Source organism: Corythoichthys intestinalis, chromosome 2 (assembly GCF_030265065.1).
Source record: "Corythoichthys intestinalis isolate RoL2023-P3 chromosome 2, ASM3026506v1, whole genome shotgun sequence".
Taxonomy (NCBI): Eukaryota; Metazoa; Chordata; class Actinopteri; order Syngnathiformes; family Syngnathidae; genus Corythoichthys; species Corythoichthys intestinalis.
Window position 1 is genome coordinate 69065777 of NC_080396.1, and position 21250 is coordinate 69087026.

At 39.2% G+C, this 21250-nt stretch overlaps 1 protein-coding gene across 4 annotated transcripts in view; it reads right to left on the reverse strand.

The window, feature by feature from the left end:
- The window catches only part of scube3 (signal peptide, CUB domain, EGF-like 3), a 262184-nt gene extending 259498 nt beyond the window's left edge, over positions 1-2686 (reverse strand). For all 4 annotated transcript variants that reach the window (XM_057817169.1, XM_057817160.1, XM_057817150.1 and 1 more), the window contains exon 1: positions 2336-2686. In XM_057817169.1, coding sequence (XP_057673152.1) covers positions 2336-2435 — 100 coding nt within the window. In that variant the 5' untranslated portion in view covers positions 2436-2686. The remainder of the gene's footprint in view (positions 1-2335) is intronic.
- Between the last annotated feature and the right edge of the window lie 18564 nt (positions 2687-21250).

The following is a 21250-nucleotide window of genomic DNA, read 5'->3' on the forward strand; positions in this document are numbered from 1 at the left end:
CAATAACAGTGGTAATTAATATTTTTACAAATGTATCACGTTAAAATATTTATTGCAATTTCTGCATGCGTCGCACGTCCCACTCTCACATTGGTGTGCTCAAACTGTGATGGTACCATATTACCCTCATAGAGCAAGTATAATGAGTAAGGTAAAGTTTAGCAGTCTTTGTAGACAGTTTTTAATTGGCTAATGCCTTACCATCCCTCACACTATAATTAGAAATATCATGGGAAGCCATGTTGGGAAGCAAGGTATTACTTGATTTTTGTCTGAACACCTTAACTTGGTACCCAACGCAGAGAAGATATATCAATTGGTAGCACTACGCACAGTCATGGGTGCACTTCCCATCATGCATTTGGGCAGAAGTTAAATGCCTGAATTATCATTTACTGACAGCTCATAAAAATCCACTAGATGGCAATATTTAGTCACAATGTACAAAGTCACATCTGGCCTTTAAGAATTACTAGTCTTTCTATCCGTGGATCCCTCTCACAGAAAGAATGTTAATAATGTAAATGCCATCTTGAGGATTTATTGTCATAATAAACAAATACAGTACTTATGTACTGTATGTTGAATATATATATTCGTCCGAGTTTTATTCATTTTTTTCTTAATGCATTGTACAAAATGTTCCTGAGTCAGGAAATTAGAATATTGTGTATTCTAATTTCCTGAGACAGTCCTGTATATATACACAGGACTGTCTCAAAAAATTAGAATATTGTGTATTCTAATTTCCTGAGACAGTCCAGTATATGATCGGGAAAAATTATCGGGAATGATTGGAATTGAATCGGGAGCAAAAAAAAGCAATCGGATCGGGAAATATCGGGATCGGCAGATACTCAAACTAAAACGATCGGGATCGGATCGGGAGCAAAAACACATGATCGGAACAACCCTACTAGGTAACTCACCTAGGTAACATAAAACACCTTTAGGTCACAACCCAGATGATAAACATTTATTAATTGCATCACAGTGACAATGATATATCCCGATTTCTGTTCAGACAAAGTAGAGTAGGAGAGTGTAGGATGATGCAAAGGAGTGATGGAAGTTGATGAGCATGAGCAGAGGTGAATTGACAATCAACAAGGAATGTTGCAAATTTGATTGTGAATACCGGCAACTGAAAAACGAAAAAACTTCAGTTTTTTTTTTAACAGAAACTTGTATTTTCTTTTGATTATATTTACTATAAGGCGCTATTTCTGACTTTTTATGATAGATAAGTGCTTAAAAAAATGTTTTGCTCGCTCGCCAGTGCCCCAGTATTGTATTAGGTCTAGTGACGCCCCTGCTATTGAGTGTCTGCTCACTGGTGACCAACAAACAGGTGCACACCTTTTCACACCAGCCCTCATACAGCCATTTTCCACTCTACAGGGAAGCGTGTAATTGTTGTTGTGGAAAATAAGTGAGAAAAAGAAGTTCTAATTGCAAAATGTAAATATTGAGTTTTCCCACAAGTGGGGGCAGACCACCCAGGGTGCAAAATAGTCACACACCCCCCCTTTTTTTTTTTTTTTTCTGCCTTGTCGACAGCGCAAGAGATGTCTTTTTGTGTGTGAGTGTGTCTGTGTGTGTGAAACATCACCAACCCACAATCAACACTCGCACACAAACCATTATGTGTCTTTCTTTGCATGCAAATACTTCTGGCATAGCCAACTCGGCATTTTGTATTGTGGGAACATTAAGTGACGAGGGGTCGCTTTGGAATACTGTGCCTCGCTTGTTCCTGCAAGGTGTCGGGATTCGAGAGGATCGAACCCGGGTCGGGCCTGGCCGGGCCGGCCGCTTTGTGTGCTCTGGAGCATTTCTCACACGACAAGAGAGCAAGAGGGCAGGCGGCAGGGCAACTCGGTACTGTAGCTGCAGTGTCTGACACTCACAGGCTCCTGCGTGTGTGCGTTACAGCCAGGTGTCAAATACTTGTCTGGACTGTGACAAATGCCTCCCGCTAGTCTGGCCACAAGTACCTGCAGGATGGCTCATGAAACATAACTGTTCACACCGCTCAAGATCAAAGTCAAGCTCTGGAATGACACAAAACTTCATTTGCGTGCCTTCTCACGACTTACAGTGATTGCAAAACAGGGGAATCTGCTGTTTTCACTAACATGTTGTACCTAAACTTCTACATAAAACACACCCACACAACTTAGGGTACTTTCTGATGCCTTGGGAGCATTCGAACTCCGTCATTATCAACGCATTAAACCTGATTTTAAGGACAAATTGCGGTTTGGCAACACGAATAAAAAAATAGCCCTCAACTGCTGCACTTAGATAATAAATGGAGGAGATGAAAACTTACCTTGGCTGGTTTTACTTCCTGATGCGGACTGTTGGACAAAGGCGACTAAGCAGAAGCCAACAAATCCAAGGCTAGCTCGTATCAAACCGTGCACGTACATGGTCACTTTGCCGGCAATTGAACACTTTGGTCAAAATCTGCGGAGCGGGTGAGCGCCACGAAATTCCCCTCGTTATTCCTCGTGGGCGCGCTCGAATCCAGAGCGACCCTCTTTCATTGAGAAATTATTTGAAATAATAATACAAAAATAATAATAACAATAATAACAAACAAAAAAGAATGTGCGCCTGTTTATTTTAGTTTCAAGTTGTCGTCATTGCGGACAGTCCGACAACGCGGAGCGCAAGGAGGCTTATCTGTTATCATGTTTCGATGCAGACCAATGTCATTTTAAGAAAGAGAGAGAGAGAGAGAGAGAGAGAGAGAGAGAGAGAGAGAGAGAGAGAGAGAGAGAGAGAGAGAGAGAGAGAGAGAGAGAGAGAGAGAGAGAGAGAGAGAGAGAGAGAGCCGTGCGACAGATTTGGCAAGAAAAGGGGAGGAGAGAGGCGTCCGCGATGCACGACAGACTGTTCTCCCCTTCCCCTCATTTTTTTCCCAGCGCAGCCTTTTTTTTTTAATCGCCAAGTTTATTACAGGTGCTGCTTACCTGGATTTAGTCTCGTGTTCTCACCTCCATGATCAGACATGCGCAGAAACCCTCATTTACACAGAGGTTGGTAGAGTAGCCAAAATGTATGTAATAGTAAGTAAGTAAGAGTACCGTTACTTCAAAATAATATTGCCATACCTGTCAAGTTGTACGGTTTCAGCGTAATTTGTACAAGTGAGCACTGATTTTTAAATGTGTGCGTCATGCGTTGAAAATCTGTACGTTTTTCGTGCATTACGTTTTTTTCTCCATTCGGAATTTGTCACCGTTGCGGCAACGAGACAATGCACCGAAAAGGTGTGCGTTAGTACGTTGCTTGAATGACGCGAGAAAAGTCAGAGACACGGAGAGAAAAGAGTGTTTGTTTGCTGTAGCAAACGCGATGCTAGGCTAGGTGGCTCCAATATTTCCTGACTGTAGCCGAAAGCCTACAATCTACGCCTAGATATCACATGCATATAGAACTACATGCGAAATGACAGACTCGGCGGCGTTAGTAAACAGCCGCCATTTTAAAGCAGTCGACTTCTCCGAAAGGCTCTGTTGTAGTGAACCTTCCTAGCAAACCTCAGTAACTTTTTATCTAAAATACTCCTAAATCGGCAAAATCTTGACTTGAATCTATCTTTAAACGATGAAACAGTTTTAAAACTTATACATGTCGAAAATAGAAAAGAACTAATGCCAAAACGAGGGCAATTTTAACAACTTTGACAGTTGATTCACAACATTAAATGACTTCCAAACATAGCAAAGGTTACTATGTTTTTTGTTTTTTGTTTTTTTTTAATGAAAAAAAAAATGAAAGGTTACAGCAGTTACTTTGCCAAGTAACTAATTACTCTTACATTCAGGTAACTGAGTTACTAACTCAATTACATTTCGGAGAACTAATTTGTAAATGTAATTAATTACTTTTTTAAAGTAAGATTATCAACACTGAACGGGGGACTCACAGCCACTCAACTCAGGGCTTCCGCGCAACAACTCTCAACAACTCCTATCTCACCCCTTTACGTCGCCCACCTCTTCGTCTGCGCCAAATTGGTAAAGCCGGTCATATTGTAAGGGACAGCGGCCCATTGGGGATGCCAGTAACACCATGCTCTCCATTAAATGTAAGCTTGCTCAAAAACTGTATTTCACTGATGTTATACATGATTCTGCTGTCAAAAAATCTAGGCGCGTCACTGTTTGAGGGCTTGTTAACCCCAGGGATGTGGAGGGGGCAGGCACAGGATGTTTTGTTATACTGTTTTGTTGCTTAGCAGGCAGGCATAGCACTCTCAGTTGTATTGTATTGTAGCATACATGGGACAATAGATGGAAATTGTTTGTTTAAATTGTGTCACATCACATTACGGTCTGTTAAATTTGAAAATTTACTCTGTCATTGCTTGCAAAGCGTTAAAGTACTGCGTATGTTGTCGTGATAAGCCGGTGGCAGGGGTGGGGTAGTGGGCCCTATAATGGTCGCGGTCCCTGGGCCCGTCAAGTCTGTTGACAGCCCTGGGTAGAGTAGCCAAAGAGTTACGTAATAGTAAGTAAGTAAGAGTAGTGTTACTTCAAAATAATATTACTCAAGTAAAGGTAAAAGTAGTCATCCAAAAAATGTACTCAAGTACAAGTAATAAAGTATTTGGTGAGAAGAATGGTCAAGTAACGAATAACATTGTGAGTAACTTCTTAAGATTATTTAATGTATTTATTATAATATTATATTTTATTTATTTAAGATAATTTTTTTAAAACAATGGCAGTACAAAAGCAGTACCCTGACATACGATCGCTTTGACACACGATCTTTTTGACATCCAACGTAAAATTTGACTCGCCATTCGTATCTACATCCGACAGCATGCTCGAAATACGACGACATGACAGCAACGCAGACGGACGCACTGCAAATTTTCTTGTGAGAGAAATCAACACAGGTTTCAAAAAGGTTGGTACAGGTGGTCAAACAAGGAAAAATGTGACACTTAGCATTGAAATGAAGATGCAAATTATAGAAAAATATGAGCGTGGGGCTGGGGTGCGCATCCGTCAACTGGCTCAACAATACATCTCCACGGTCCTCGTCCGACCCCCGTTCACCAGTTTTTATAAATTAAGATGACAATTATTATTGTGGTAACATCGCCAAACAAATTGCCAGCTTCGTCAGATTTTTATCATTTATTTCAGAACTTTTCCAACACAAAACGCCTCCTGACCACCAAAGTCGACGGTGTTCTCAAGAAAACATTGAAAGCGAAGTAAACTCTCAACTGCGCCGCTCCCTTTCTTTGTCACGTCAGCCACGCGGTGCGTTCAGGTACAGAAAAAAAAGGCCGGCACATTAGAACCCGATTCGTTACACTATTACAATAATTGTTATAATTATTATTATATTATTATTCCGATTTTATTTCTAATTTATTTGTTTTGCTCTGTATAATTGCCATTTGTAATAGTACCAGCAGTATTTTATTAAGGATTTAGTGTAGGTATTTGGGCTGTGGAACAAATTAATGGGATTATAATGTATTCTTATGGGAAAATCCTGCTTGACATACGACCATTTTGACTTACAAACAAGTTCCTGGAACGAATTAACTTCATATGTAGAGGTACCACTGTATTTACATTTTCAGCGCAAAGTTATCTATGTGATGAAGTACTCACCTTTTTAAAGTACAGCTACAGGTGGAAAAATTACGTAAACGTACAAAAGTACTTACTTTAAAACTTACTTTACTAGTAAAAAGTAAAAGTATTTTCTCCCGATGCATAAATGTAATATACTTGCTTATACATATTTATTTATTTGATACGGTGATGAACATTTTTTAGACACATATAAAAGATGTAAATATGCTGGATTGCATCAAAAATGCTCACTTACATCCGCAGTCCCTAGGCAGTGTAACGCGTGACAGGTAGGATGCGTGCATAAAAGTATCAAAAAAGGGGACAGGCTTCCACTTATGCACTTTTATTAACAAAAAAAACAAATAAATCCACCTCGACCACTTGTTACTCGGGAGCTCGATGGTCCGCGCACACCCTATTGCAGATGAACTCCATCAAAAAGTAAGCAGTAACAGAAGGAGAAACCATTGAATATAGATAAAGCAGCGCGTGGTCGATGTCGCGAGAACACCCTTTACATAGGTGACCGTTACAGTAGGTAACGGAACAGACACACACAAGAAAACAAAAAAACACCAAGAGGTTACAATTAAAAAGTACAGAACAGTCGGTTACTAAGATCATAAATTTAGTGGTTGCAGGGCTGGTTTACTCTGTACAACTGCTTGAGCTGAGTTTTGAAGGTTCGAATTTTGAAACACACCCTGATGGTGACATCTTACTATTCTTACTGTTCCAGACCTTACAGGCCTTTACAGAGCGAGAATTTTAACCAAAGGCTGTTTTTCTGTGTGGGACCTCACAGTCCCCTCTAGGGGAGGCCCTGATCCTGAGACCTCCATGAGCCCTTTTCTTAACAAATTTCGACATGGGAGGTGGGGCAAGTCCTGTAACACCTTGTACATTAGACAAGCCATTTTAAAATGATCAATATATGTATTTAAATATACGTACATATATACAGAGATCTGAGTCAATATTCAATGAAAGAACCAGAACATTAATTGACAGCTCAGTTTTATTTAAAACTGCAGATTTGAAAAAAAAAAAAAAAAAAAAAGCAACAAAATTGAGTGGACTGTAAACAGAAGCTTAACAAACTTAAAAACTTAAAAACCTAGCTTAATTAACGGTAAGCAACTATAAATTGCATACAGCTACCTACTGTACAAGAAGAGTGTGCAGCGCTCGTTTGAAGTCTGCCAAAGCTTGCCTGTACTTGTTTTGCTGCCTCTAGTGCTCAATTATGGTATAGTTGCACAGGACTCATCGATTGTACCGGAGGCATAAAAAAAAAAAACTATCAATTCCATGCATGTCAACCCGAGGCCGTTGGCAATCTGAAAAATTGTGACGTATGCCCTTACAAATTGGTGACTAATCTTACAACATTGTATATAGCGTGCAATACGAAACAAAAATAGAACTCAATTTTTTAAATAATAAGAATTTATTAGTAATATACATATTGTAATATACGTGTAATACATGTAATATAATATGTATAATATACATATGAAAAACATACTGTATAACCTGGTGCAATCAAAGAACAATAGCTTCAGCTACATCAGGATTACTAAAATTTAACAGTGACTGTTGTTATAAATGTATGTAGAGCTTTTGGCAATTTCTATCATGTCTTTTGATGGCTGCACTTCATGGCACTTCAGCTTGCAATTCAGTTTGACTTGAAGGTAGTTCATTAATGTGTCTAATTATTAATTGAAAAGGTCAATTGATAAAATGAATTTACCAATGCAATCTTTGAGTCAGGGAACATTTGTTTTGCTAATTCTGAGAAGTGATCAGCAATAGTTGCAGGCAAATTGTGTTCGGCAGCAAATTGGCAGAATAAAGTCTCCGGTTTCGTAACTTTTCATTCTGCAGACTTCATCTTTATGACCAGTGTTGTTAATCTTACTTTCAAAAAGTAATTAATTAGTTACAAATTACTTCTCCCAAAAAGTAATTGAGATAGTAACTCAGTTACCTGAAGGGTAATTAGTAATAAGGGCAATTAGTTTCTTGGCAAAGTAACTGTACAAATGTACAAATATATGCTGTAAAATGTACTGATGTAAAAGTAAAAAGTACCACTTCATATTTTTACTCATTAGGGAAACTAGTTGAGCCACTGTTGGCGTCTTTGGAAAAAAAAAAATAAGAGTAAAATCTAATACGTTGAATAAAGAGGAAAAAATGTAACAACTAGTGTAGTGGAGTAAAGTAGCGTTTCTTCTTTGCAAATCTACTCAAGTGAAGGTAAAAAGTCTGGCTTAGTAAAACTTCTCTTAGAAGTACATTTTTCTCTAAACCTTACTCAAGTAAGTAAAACTTCTCTTAGAAGTACATTTTTCTCTAAACGTTACTCAAGTAAATATTGTGGAGTACAATGTTACTACCCACCTCTGCATTTACACATAGTATTATGTGGATAATGTTTATAGCTATGCCCACATGGAACAAAATATATAATATCGTGAATGAGCACAAGGTTTCTTTCACTAGAGACCTTGATAAAAAAAATTAAAAATAAATAAATAAATAAAACTTTTGACAGAAGTAACCACCAGTCATTTTTGTGACACTCACACTGCAAAACACACCTCCTTAAAATTAGGTAAATTCCCTTGTTTTCAGCGTAACTCTACTAGAAATAAGTGAAATTATTTGCCAGTCCTTCAAGAAAATTTTACTCAGATTTCTTGAGATAAGAAAAATATCTATCTAAATATAAGATTAACTGACTTATTTTAAGCAAAAAAAAAAAAAATCTTAAAAAATGTTTGTCAGAAATGTTCTTAATTCAAGAATAGATACTGTTCAAAACATTATTTGAAAGCAAATATTTCTTGATTTTAGTGAAAAATTACTTTTTGATACGGCCTAATTAAGAACAAACAGTAATATGTACTTAAAGTAAGTTGAATAATTTGACACATTAATCAGTTAACTAGTTTTTAACACTCAAAACAACATGGAGAAAATGATTTGACTAGATTTAAGAAAAAAAAAATCTGAAGAAGACATTACAAATTTGCAGTGCATGAGGCAGGGACGATGAAATCCTGTTTTCAAAGTGTGAGCAGAAAAACAGACTCCCACTCATTTCACAAGTAAGGACAAGTAGTTGCAGGTCATTAAACCAAGGGTCATTCAAACTCAAGGTTTCAAACTAAATTTAAAATTAGAACAAACTCAAACCATGTCTAGCAATTAATGTAACAACTGGAACAGCAACGGAAGAAATAATTAGAACAGAACATGAAGTTAACGGTATTTATATCCTTAGTCCCACATTGCATGTTGGAAGGCATGAGTTGGAATAGAAGACAGAAGTGTTGGTAGCAGGTGGCAGCATAGGTTTTCCGTCTCTCTTAAGGGTTATGACAGATTTTGTTGAGTACCGATGGCCAAATGAAGTGTTGAGAATTCTATGGCAATTTGTTTGAGAAAATAATGATGTTTATGTTACTAAACACAAAATGCGACAAGTGCAAAAGGGATCATTTTCCATACATTTTATTTAGAAATAATAGCTTTCCCATAGTGTTTGGCTTTAAACAGCTTCTTTTTCTTTATTTTTCTTTCTTTCTTTCTTTTTTTTTTTCATTATTTCAAATTATTTATTTGTACAGTAAGAATCGAAAAGACAGCGATGAATTCGTTCAAAGTTTGCTTTATTGTCAATTCTACCACATGTGCAAGGACAGACAAAGAATTGAAATCGCGTGACTCTCTAACCTCAGTGGCATGTAAAAATGAAATAAAAGAAATAAGTATATATAAAAATAGACAACTGTACAGTCTGAGAATATCTATGAAACAAGACACAAAATAAAAACAGGTGAATGGAAAAGATGCTGACTACAATAGTGCAAATGTATTGTCCTATATACATACACACACCCCCCCACACACACATGTATACATACATACCAACATGCATGGTTGTGCAAAAAGGGATGGTTATATAAAGTGACTAGATAACTATTTATAAATGACTGTTATAAAGTGACCATTTATAAAGTAACTGTTATAAAGTGCCTATTGTAAAGTGACTGTATGCAAAATGACTGTTGCTTGTGAAGTAGGACTGGGAAGTCAGAGTCCAGACTGAGTGGATGTGAGGAGCGAGGGCAGAGCAGGGAGAGAGTTTAGCATCCTGACAGCCTGGTGGATGAGGTTGTCCCTCAGTGTGTCATCAGCGAACTTGACGGGGAGGTTGGAGCTGTGCAGCGCTGTGCAGTCGTGGGTCAGCAGAGTGAAGAGGAGGGGGCTTAGCACACATCCTTGGGGGTCCCCAGTGTCCAATATGGTGGTGCTGGATGTGTTTCTGCCGACCCGGACTGCCTGAGGTCTCACAGTCAGGAAGTCCAGCAGCCAGTTGCACAGTGATGTGTTGATCCCCAACTGGTCCAGTTTAATGATGAGCTGTTGGGGGATAATTGTGTAGAATGCTGAACTGAAGTTGATGAACAGCCTTCTGACGTAGGTGTTCATATTGTCCAGATGGGTGATAAGAACGCCCATCAAGGATGTTTCACTAATTCAGAGGACCCATTATTTTTTATCATTATTCTTTATAATAGCACTAGCACTCCTGTAACGAGTCACATGACATTTTGGAGGGAAAATGACAAGCAGTACTCGTATTGGACATTTACGGATGTACGTAGTTCCCATGCGGTGTACTCACTTTTGTTGGCAGGGGTTTAGATATTAATGGCTATATTTTGAGTTATTTTGAGGGGAAAATAAATTAACTCTATTATATAAGCTGCACACAGACTACTTTTCATTGTGTCAAAGTGTCATTTTGTCAGTGTTGTCCCATGAAAAGATATACTTAAATATCTGCAGAAATGCGAGGGGTGTACTCACTTTTGTGATACACTGTATATATTTATATATATAAAAAGACCTGGGGTCCACATATGTAGACGTCAAATAATATGTGCACATATGTGGACAGAAGGTTTCAATCATATTTATATATTTTTACTAGGGCTGTCAAAATTATCGTGTTAACCGGCAGTAATTAATTTTTTTAATTAATCACGTTAAAATATTTGACGCAATTAACGCACATGCCCCGCTCAAACACATTAAAATGACAGCTCAGTGCCATGTCCACTTGTTACTTGTGTTTTTTGGTGTTTTTTCGCCCTCTGCTGGCGCTTGGGTGCGACTGATTTTACTATATTGCACCATGAGCAATGAGTAATTATTGACATCAACAATGGCAAACCACTAGTTTATTTTTTGATTGAAAATTTTACAAATTGTATTAAAACAAAAACATTAAGAGGGGTTCTAATATCAAATTTCTATAACTTGTACTAACATTTATTTTTTTAAGAACTACAAGTATTTCTATACATGGACCGCTTTAACAGAATGTTAAAGTTAATGCCATCTTGTTGATTTATTGTTATAATAAACAAATACAGTACTTATGTACAGTATGTTGAATGTGTATAACCGTCTTGTGTCTTATCTTTCCATTCCAACAATACTTTACAGAAAAATATGGCATATTTTATAGATGGTTTGAATTGCGATTAATTATGATTAATTAATTTTTAAGCTGTGATTAACTCAATTAAAAATTTTAATCGTTTGACAGCCCTAATTTTTACATTATTATGATTAATCATTAATGTGTTTTGTTTATAGATTGAATTATAAATAGCATCATGAATGTTTAAAATGTTAATAAAACAAAATTAAAGCAAGGCAAATTAATAAAAACAGAAATACACTCTGGGTATGGCCCCCAATAATGCCACCCTCCTCTTTTTTTTTTCTTTCTTTTTTTTTCTTTGTTGAAATTATATAGTCTTTAACTAATTGCCTGCCAGTGACAAGTTGGATGTCCAATTCATTAAAACTGGGAGGACTGCTTGTGAATGCTCAAATTTCAGTGCCTATGACGTCCAATCCATTTTGACTGGGGTTGGCTGGCAGCAATCATTCACCCCATTGCTCCAAGCCGGGGCTGCCAAACGACACCCCCGCAGTCAGGCCCTGAGTTAAATGAGTGACATGTAAAGGGTTAAGTGTTGTGTTTTGTGTGTTTTTTGATAAAATTTTCATGCTTGTAGTTTAATTACATTTTCATTATAATAATCACTACTAGAGAGTGCTCATCATTCAATGTACCATTTTTCATGCAGATTGATAACACTAAATTCTTAAAGCAGTAATGTGAAGTAATTTCATAACATGCCAAATAGGGTCACAATTAAAGTAATTAAACATTGTCCAACAAATAAAGCATGAAAAAATCATTTATGTGTTGTATATTTGACAAAATAACCGCGTTTCCGAAGTTCGAGCCTGAAAGGGGACGAACCCGGAAGTGATACGTCACACCGAGAACAGTGATGGCAGCGCTCCATACGGCTGCCATACAAAGCCCTTCAAACAATGATTCAAACAGCGATATAATGGATATATTGAGCGCAAGGGAGGAGATCCAAGTTTTTGAAGAGTTGGAGGAAGAAAACGTTGGAATTTTATGTTGGACCTAACATGTATTAGCCAAACGCTAATCAGGATGCAAACAATGTGCCTAGAGTACAAGATTGGCTGTTATTATTTTCATGATTTGAAGATGCAGGCATTTGCACATAATTTTATGTTTTTGTCTATCTGATGACATTGTTAAGAAAATTAATAGTCAGACTTCATGTTCATTTTGGCAGATCCGGCAGCTCTCGTGTATATAAAATAATAATATAAAAATGTTGGGGGGGAAGAAGGAGATGAGTCGTTGATGGCTTTCTCCACTTAATTGTAGCAACAATAAGAAAACAAAATAATAGCGGACTGCCGCCACATTCGACCGCAAAGTTTTGCTTCTCACTCATCTCCCCCTCGCCTCCTACTACTCACAGCTCTCCAGTATCAGCGTCTCTTAAACGGATCGTGCAGTGTCTTGTTATGAGCTTTTTGTTTACAAATGTATCGAACAGACGACGTGCCGACAACTTTGTTTCTTTTTTAACACATGAAGCTAATCAGTACAACACGGCTCGGGGCTCTCGGGAAGAAGTGGCGTCTATTGGTGTGAGGAAATGTAGTTTTTTCACACAAGCGAACAGATTACAAAGCACCACTTCAGTGTTGTCCCGAGATTACATTTCCCATGATTCACTGCGTGACCTGCGCGCTCGCTGATTCGCTGCCAGCAGATATTAAAAGCAACACTTGTCACCTGTCAGCGGCTCTCGCGAAGCGGCGAAACACAAACTAAAAGGCTATCAAGCGATCACGTGAAAGAAACGGCAAACCGTACAAATGCAATGCAATGCTTGAAGCATGAAGGTGGAAATACATACTGTAATACAAATACAAATAAAGGTGCACAAACTCACCAGCGGTGTGTGTCTCTTACTGCAACGTGACCGTGAATTACCGCGACGCCGACCCGTTTATATGCACATCCACACCCGTTTCCCGATTGACAGTGAATTAACCCTTTTCGACAAGATCGTAGATGACGCACAATTTAAACACGCTTAACCTAGCAAACGCAACAACAACTATGATCTGGGATTGCCACGAGTTAACTTTCGGCTAACGTCGATAGCTTATACTGTTCATTCTACAACAGTTGGCAGCTCTGCTTTGACAAAGTCATCAGTCATCTATCCAAAAATCACACTTACTTTTTGGCAAATCCTTGATCATAAGCAGACCGGTTCAGGAAGCAGGCATCTTCGAAGTGTTTGCAGCAGAGAACACGACTCGATGATGGCGTTTAAATTCATTTGCTTAGTGCGAACAAAAGATTTACGCCATTTACGTGCCCTGCTATCCTTTGGCCACTCATACAACTTTTCGTTTGAGTGAGAACAAAACATCGCCACACACCACCGTGGCATCTTATCGAGAAGCAATGCAACAAACAATACTGTTCTTTGGCGCACTTCCCTCACTTCCCGGTGTGACGTAATTTCCGAAGATTTCCGAAGATTGCCAAAGAAAAGCATTTTCGCTGTCAAGGGCGTTGCTATGGGTTAAACAAAGAATCTGGAAGGGTTGCGTAAAAAAAAAAAATAACGACAATATGCTTATAACTGTTTATGCATTGATATTATTCAAAAACATGGTTGGCCAACCTTACTTCACATTACAGCTTTAAGCTCTGCTCTACCTGGAATGCAGAAAACAATTTCGCCAATATTTTGTGTACGGTGTACAATGACGAAATTTAAATGAGTCTTCACGGCTATAGTCTTTTTGGAGATTCCGATTTTATTTTACAACAGGCACCTATCCACTTTGCCAAATGTACCAGAAGTTGGTTTTATTAATGACAATGCTCTTTCTGAGCTTGGTAGGTCTGCTAACTCCCCTGACCTCAAACCTATCGAAACTATACAATGCTGTCAAGAAGGGGATTGAAGACACTAGGCCGTTATGAAGGCAACCTAGGCTTCCATTCCATTATTAATTTTTCAAAACTGAATATAAACTGAAATAATAAGACTTGTAGTTAGACAAGCAGACATTTCAATTCATAATTCCAAGGTGAACTGCGATGTGATACCTCTGTAAAAGCCAGAGCCATTCCTCCAGTGAAAAACTGAAACCTCCTTAACTCAACCTTTAAATTATACAAGATGCCCATGGGAGAATTATTTAATTACAAAAAAAAAAAGTCCCGCTGTAATTGGTTTATTATACTGAAACTGTTCCAGCTGTTGAAAATCCAGATCAAGGTGAATTAATTCCTTAGGTGATATGGCAAACAATCAGTAATTGTTTACAGAAACAGTGATGAAAGCTTTAGATAATCACTAAAAGCACTTATGTTCTGTGTCATCTGGTTCCAGAACCTTGACAAATACCATATTATCTGCTCCTCAGTGTGTGGTGTGCCCAGGAGATGCAGCTACACTGTCACATTTGCCTTTTAGTGCTTTGCAAAACCAGCAAATCACATTCGGGCAGGATTTTGTCTAAACGACCATGAAAACCAAGAATATGTGGGGGGTTTAAAAGTTGGGAAGTTTCGAGTATACTGTTCACTGGCATCCATTAGTTAGCCCTGCCCACTGCATTGCACCTTCACTATCACCCCCAAGAGGACTGATGCCTGACGAGTTCCATGAATCAAAATCTCTCAATACTGCGAGCACAACCCCAGAGTGTGAATGTGCCACATTGCAGCGCCGGCAAGTGACAAAATGTTTGTTCTGAAGCAGCACCCTGCAGATAAGATAGAGTTTATTTTAGAACAATATATTTTGCAAGGAACCGGTGCCGGCCATTAGCATAGGCAAGCTAAGCTGTTGCCTAGGGCGCCATCTAGTGTAGGCGGCGCCAAATTGCTTTGGGAGGGGAAATACTCATTGGGGGAAAAAAACAACTCATGCTACGCTTCCTGAACATTTTCTAACATATCAAATACATTCCAACATGCCACATATAAAAACAAATACATCAAAGACTGGTCTGAATCCGTGACCATGAATCAGATCATGACCTGGCGCCCTGAACCTCTTGTTGCGCTTGTTGACAGTAAAGTGTGTTGGGAGAGGTCTCACATTATCTCACTCTGTTAGCGGCTAGCACTGTTGATTAATGAATGTCTTACTTCTGTTTTTTGTCAATACAACATTTAAGACTTTTAATCAGAGGTGGGTAGAGCAGACAAAAATTGCACTCCTCGGCCAAAACTTTTTGTTTCTTTTGTTTCTCTGCCATCTTTGTAGAATTCGCGCGAAAGCATTCGCATCGACTTCCGTCTTTATAACGAATGGGCACAGGGGGAAGTGACGTATGCCGTAATGCAGTCAGCACATTTGTAGTTTTTTTGTGTGGCAGGGTTCCTGTCACTTTCCTCAAAGTTAATTAGTGCAGGTAAAAGCGATAGCCTCAGCCTGTAACAGAGGTGTAATTCAACTAGTTGTCAGTCAACATATGATCACAAATGTTATGAAAATATTTTATAAAGGTTGAAAGTTCGCCAGCGTTGCTTTAAATTCTGTACTAAGCAGTATGAAAAAGGTCTTAAAATGTATTTAACTCAATGGCTGCGATAGACACCCAAATCATTAGAACTGGGAAGGATGGCAGCGAAGGAACGTTTGTTCGCTGACAGCCCTCCCAGTTCAAATTGATTGGATGTCTATTAGTGACAATTTTGTTAATGTTCACAGTGATAGTTTCAGAGGTGAGGGTTTATTACAACATACATTAATAATATTGGTCTATCGCCTTCAATGGCAGCAAAAGAGTCAATAAACTTGAACTGAACTGAACTGAAATTTCACTAGTTGAAGCTTGCAACAGAAGATAAAAATAAAAAATAAACTTCTCCTGAGACCTGCTGGCTTATTTTCTCCACATTACTGCCGAAATTAATGAGATGCATTTATGAGTGATTTGATACAAGCAGCTTGACAACTTTTTTGTAAATAAACCTTTATGATTTGATCGTTTTTCATAATCATCTGTTTAATCTGTGTTACCTGGAGCAGCATTAAACTAAAAAGACTGTCACCGAGAACATTCAAGACAAGAAACATTCAAATGTGTTTTCCCATGAAACAGTTAAATGAGACATTCAGCACAACAGAACAATCTCCTAAGAAATCCCAGTTGGCATTCATGCAAGAAGATAAACATGTAAATGTGCAGCACAAAGCCAAAGCATTCAGTATAATTGAAATAACTCCCTTCAGGGATATGGATGCATATCCCATGTCCTTGTGTGTAAGTCTCTGGATAATAGCAAGAGAGCCCTTGTACAACCAAATGAGCTCAGCGAGTCACTGGGGGAGTCTGAGAAAGTCACAATATGGTTGCCAGAGTCGGAGCAGTTAGTACTGCGGAGGGATCTGTGCACTTTTCATTGCAACACTTCATTAAAAACAGGGGCTGTGCATGGACATCACGCTGTGCGGCAAACTAAGTTATTTTTATGTCGACAAGTGTACGAGGGAAGACATGGCAATGTTTAATTTATGAGCCACATCATAAAATGCACACTGGCTATGAAGGATGGGGACAGGACTAAGACGCCCAGATACACGTGAATATGTTTAACTCATTCCATGCCATTGACGGAGAGAGATGTCGAGTGCATTTCAACTGTGAGGTCTGGCAACGATCATACACCGGCCATTGAGCCAGAGGTGGGCAGAGTAGCCAAAAAACTCAAGTAAAAGCAGTGTTACTTCAAAATGACATTACTCAAGTAGAAGTAGTAATTAAAAAAAATCATTAAGTATAAGTCAAAAAGTATTTGGTGAAAAGAATACTCATGTAATGAGTAATACTGTGAATTCAAATGTCTGATTTCCTTTTATAACAATGGTACATTGTTTTATCAGCACAACTTTATCTATATGAACTGTTATTATTATACTGTACTATAACCCATTGCATGACCTTAAGCAAAAAAAAAAAAAAAAATCACAAAAATCCAACTACAAAAATATACAGGAATGAAACACCACCCATCCAAAGAGCATGAGTGCGCTCTACTTTTTCTAGATTTTTAGTGGTCCATCAGTGCAAAATAAAAACTGGGAGAGAGGTTGAAATCCGCGCTTTCAAATGTTGACAGCCAGTGGTAGAATGTAGAGGTAAAAGAACTTCATTACTGCACCTAGGCACATTTTTGTGTATCTGTACTTTACTTGAGTACAAATATGACATGGTACGTTTTATACATTACTTATCTGTACTTTTACTCCACTACTTTTCAAATTCTCGCCTGCGTTCCACGTTACTTTTTTTTGTTTTGTTTTTTTCTCATTGTGAATTGGAAGTTTCATTTTCATGCCTCCGGGGCAATCGATAAACACCGTGCAACTATACTGTACTTGAGCACTCGAAGCAGCAACACGCGTACAAACAAGATTAGGCAGGTGAACAAGATATTGACAAACAGCGAGCTGTGTGCCTTCAGAAGGGTTGGTGATGCACACTCTTGTACAGTAGGTGGGGGTATGCACTAGACTAGAGCATGAATTATTTTGGGAAATCCCTCGGATCACGGGATAGGAATAATAATCAACGGGAGCGGAAACACCTAAATGGATGATGATTTTCACCTGTGTTAAAAAACCTAGAGTACAGTACAAGTGTCCATTTTTGTAGTTTTATTTTCATGCGCCTACACTGTCTTGGCTTGCGTTGCCACGTGAAAAGAACTACACGTTGCAATATCCCAAGTTTCCAAAGCTTCGATTTCCCGCTACTATATTTGTGCGGACTCAAAGTGCCAAAACCCAAAGAGAGAACTACACATGAAACTCTAAAATAATGACCCATCGGTTAAAATGGAGGAGGAAGGTCCAACCCAGATAGCAAAATATTACTGGAGCCAACATGTGCCAGATGTCCTGCAAATTTCGGTCCAATTTCGTAAAACGGCCGCGCCCCAGTGTCTTTTTGAACTATGGGTCAAACTCAGTATGGATTCACTTGCTGGATCAGTAAACAGTTTAGGCCAGAACTGGTCTAAAGTAGCAGAAACCACTTTAATGTATGGCCCGGATATGGCACACGTTACCCAATCTGTGGCCACACAGACTGGGCCAGATTTGTATCAAAACCATTTTCAGTACTAAATTTGGGGTCTTTTTAGTTTATTGTATCATACTACAATGTGTTTATTTTGCAAATTAAATTTGTGTATTAAAAGCAATAATGACACTTCTTTTTCACAACTTATTAATACACCATAATGTTACAACATTGCTTTCTCACAAAATACTTTAACTGGAACAAGCAACTCCACAATAAAGATGAACTATTTTTAGACTGCAAACAACATATTGCATTTGGTAAGGTTCTGGAGTAACAGGGGACTCAAATGAGAGACGCAAGGCAAACTGGGAGTGGTAACAGGGCTAAAAAACAAAAATTAGCTCAGTGTAACTGTTTACGAGATTCTTTGTTAGCTGAAAGGTGGAGTCACAAACTCTTGTAGTTGAGTTGATCTGGCGATGATGTGGGGACATGGACCGGTTTAAGTAAGCTGCTGACAATGATCCCAGGCCCACCCATCTGTCCAATTCTGCAATCAAGGCAGTGACACACATACACAAACACAAGAAAGAGGAGCGGGGCTCTGGTGGCAGGGGCCCAGATGTAAAAATAGTTCAATTTAGGAGCAGTCTATACTACGAAGTCTGTTTTGTGGCTTAGCAGGGTAACTGCGAGAGTAACTTCATCACCATTTTCTTGGCTAACCGGCACTACGAAAGGTTGATATGTTGAACCGGGGAGTGTTGCCATGGCAACACATGCCACACGTCAAACCTGGTCGTCTCAAAGCTAGATCTTGCTTAACTCCAGGTTTCCGATTAAACACTATTTAAACAGCATTCCTCCGCGGACGTGTCCTCTTGACCATGACAGCGTACCTGGACGACCCGTACGACATTGGCGCGCGGATTGTGAGGGGCTCTCTTCGGAGGGCACGAGTATTTAGAGACCACGAGAATCCGCTGGCGTACCCGGACGATGTTCTCCATGATAGATATAGATTTTCAGCTGAGGGAATTCGTTACCTGTGCCAGCTGATCGAGGCGGACGTCTCTAATGTAACCCCGCCAAAGTCAGGCCTTCACAATCAAGCAGAATGTGTGCCTGTCCATGCGCTATTTCGCCAGCGGACAATATATGTATTGTGATGTGGAATATCTGAGTAAGAACACTGTATGCCGAGTGATTCGGAAAGTGCTAGGAGTGAGGTGTGGAAAGGTTTCAAATTGATTGTTGAAGATGCTATACAGAAACATGTGTCGGCTTCGCTGAATATACAGTAAACGAATGTGGCGCTTTGCTCTCATACGGGAAATATATTTAACAAACTTTTCCAGTGTTATTTTGTTGTGTAAATGCATTTATAATGATCATAAAAATATGCAGACTATTTAACTATTGAGAAAACTTCGTTTCTTTGCGTTTTTTTCTGCCAACTCGAAGAGATTAAAATAAATGTCAAATCCACTGAAAGAACAGACACACAAATATAAAAGATATACATGTTTATTGAATATGCATCTTCCAGTCTTGTTTAACTGTGAGAATCCGTTACAAAGGACGAGCTTTAATTTGTTATCATTATGCACAGGCATCGTCCCTAATGTGATCACACAAAACGCAACCACGCATCGCATCCCTGCATTTCCTTCTTCTCCTGAGTCCTCACAAATATAACATAAAATTGTGTGAGGGGGTTCGGGCTCGGGCCTGCAAATCAAGTTAATTGATCGGCTTGGGTCGGGTCGGGCTGGATTTTTTTCAGGCCCGATCTAACCTCTACTCTAAAGCTGTTCAAAGGACATACATATTCATACAGTCAGTGGGACTAAATATACAATCATCCTGCTTCATGTGGTGAGTCACATACGATAAATTATTTCTTACAGTTAATGTACCGAATGTTATTTTATTGTCCTGACTGCAGGCTTTATTTCTTTTCATGGACAAAAGTAAACTGACATATTGATGCATTCACAAACCACACGATCTGTAATTCGCTCCCAACAGACCAGTCGCGCTCTACTCGCTGAAGCGATGTTGGATTTCGCGGTGAGGGTGGATTTGAATTCCTCGTAACTCCGCATTATTATCGCGCATTCCTCCTCCGTGAAGTAAGGTGACCGTCCCATCGTCACAAGTAGTGTTTGACTCTGGTCTCCGCCCCTTTTATGTGAACGCACAGTAACTCTGATTGGGTTGACACAGGTTCGACTAATCAAGCTCATATTCAGCGTCGTAGCACCGATTGACCACAAACTAGGTAACCAGGTTTTGTCAAATCCGGTTACCCACTGGTGAGCAGGATTACTTCTGGGGAGGTTGAACTCCATTCGTAGTAAAGGCCACAGGTCTGGTTCGTCTATCCCCTTCGATGGCAGTTAATATTCAATTTTTTGTGTGGTTAGTAAGAAAAAAAATGTTCCCTGTTTCCCAGCAGGCAAGATCACAGGACAACCAACTCATACAACATGTTAAAATACCTCCAATAAGACACGTTTTGACTGGTACAGTGCTCACTGTTCGCTGATTTGACATTTAAGCCACGTTTCTCCTGTAAACTAATGAAGCTAACTTTGAGAACTAAGAAGATGGTTTAAAATTGCCATATGGAGGGTAGACAAAAATTGCACAGACAGTTGTTTGAAAGACTGTTGTTACAAGCTGTGTTTTCATTTTGATTGACAAATTGCACAAAGCCAACGCTCCAACAGCTGCTCCAGTAAGATAAACACAAGATGGATGCATGTTGGGAAGTGTGTTTAAGTGCCTCACAGTAGATGACAGCACTACCACTGCACTAAGCAAGGAGGCTCGCAGCAAGCCTGATGTTCTCATCCAGATGGTCATAGGCAGAGACACATATCACAGCTTTACACTTGCTTTCTTCTCACTGCCAAGGCTCAAAGCTCAGAACCTTCTCCACTTTCACCCCATTCCTCCCTTTGGGGGCTGCATACCAACACCGCCGCAGGCCCAGCGGGATCTCTTGGCCCTCGCCGTGCCAGCACCACAGGGGAGTAGAGTGGCTTTTGGGAGCTGTTCACTTTTTGGAGCGCGTGCCTCACGAGCCAAGACCACAGTTTTGCTTCCAGACCGCAACGCCAGTGGAA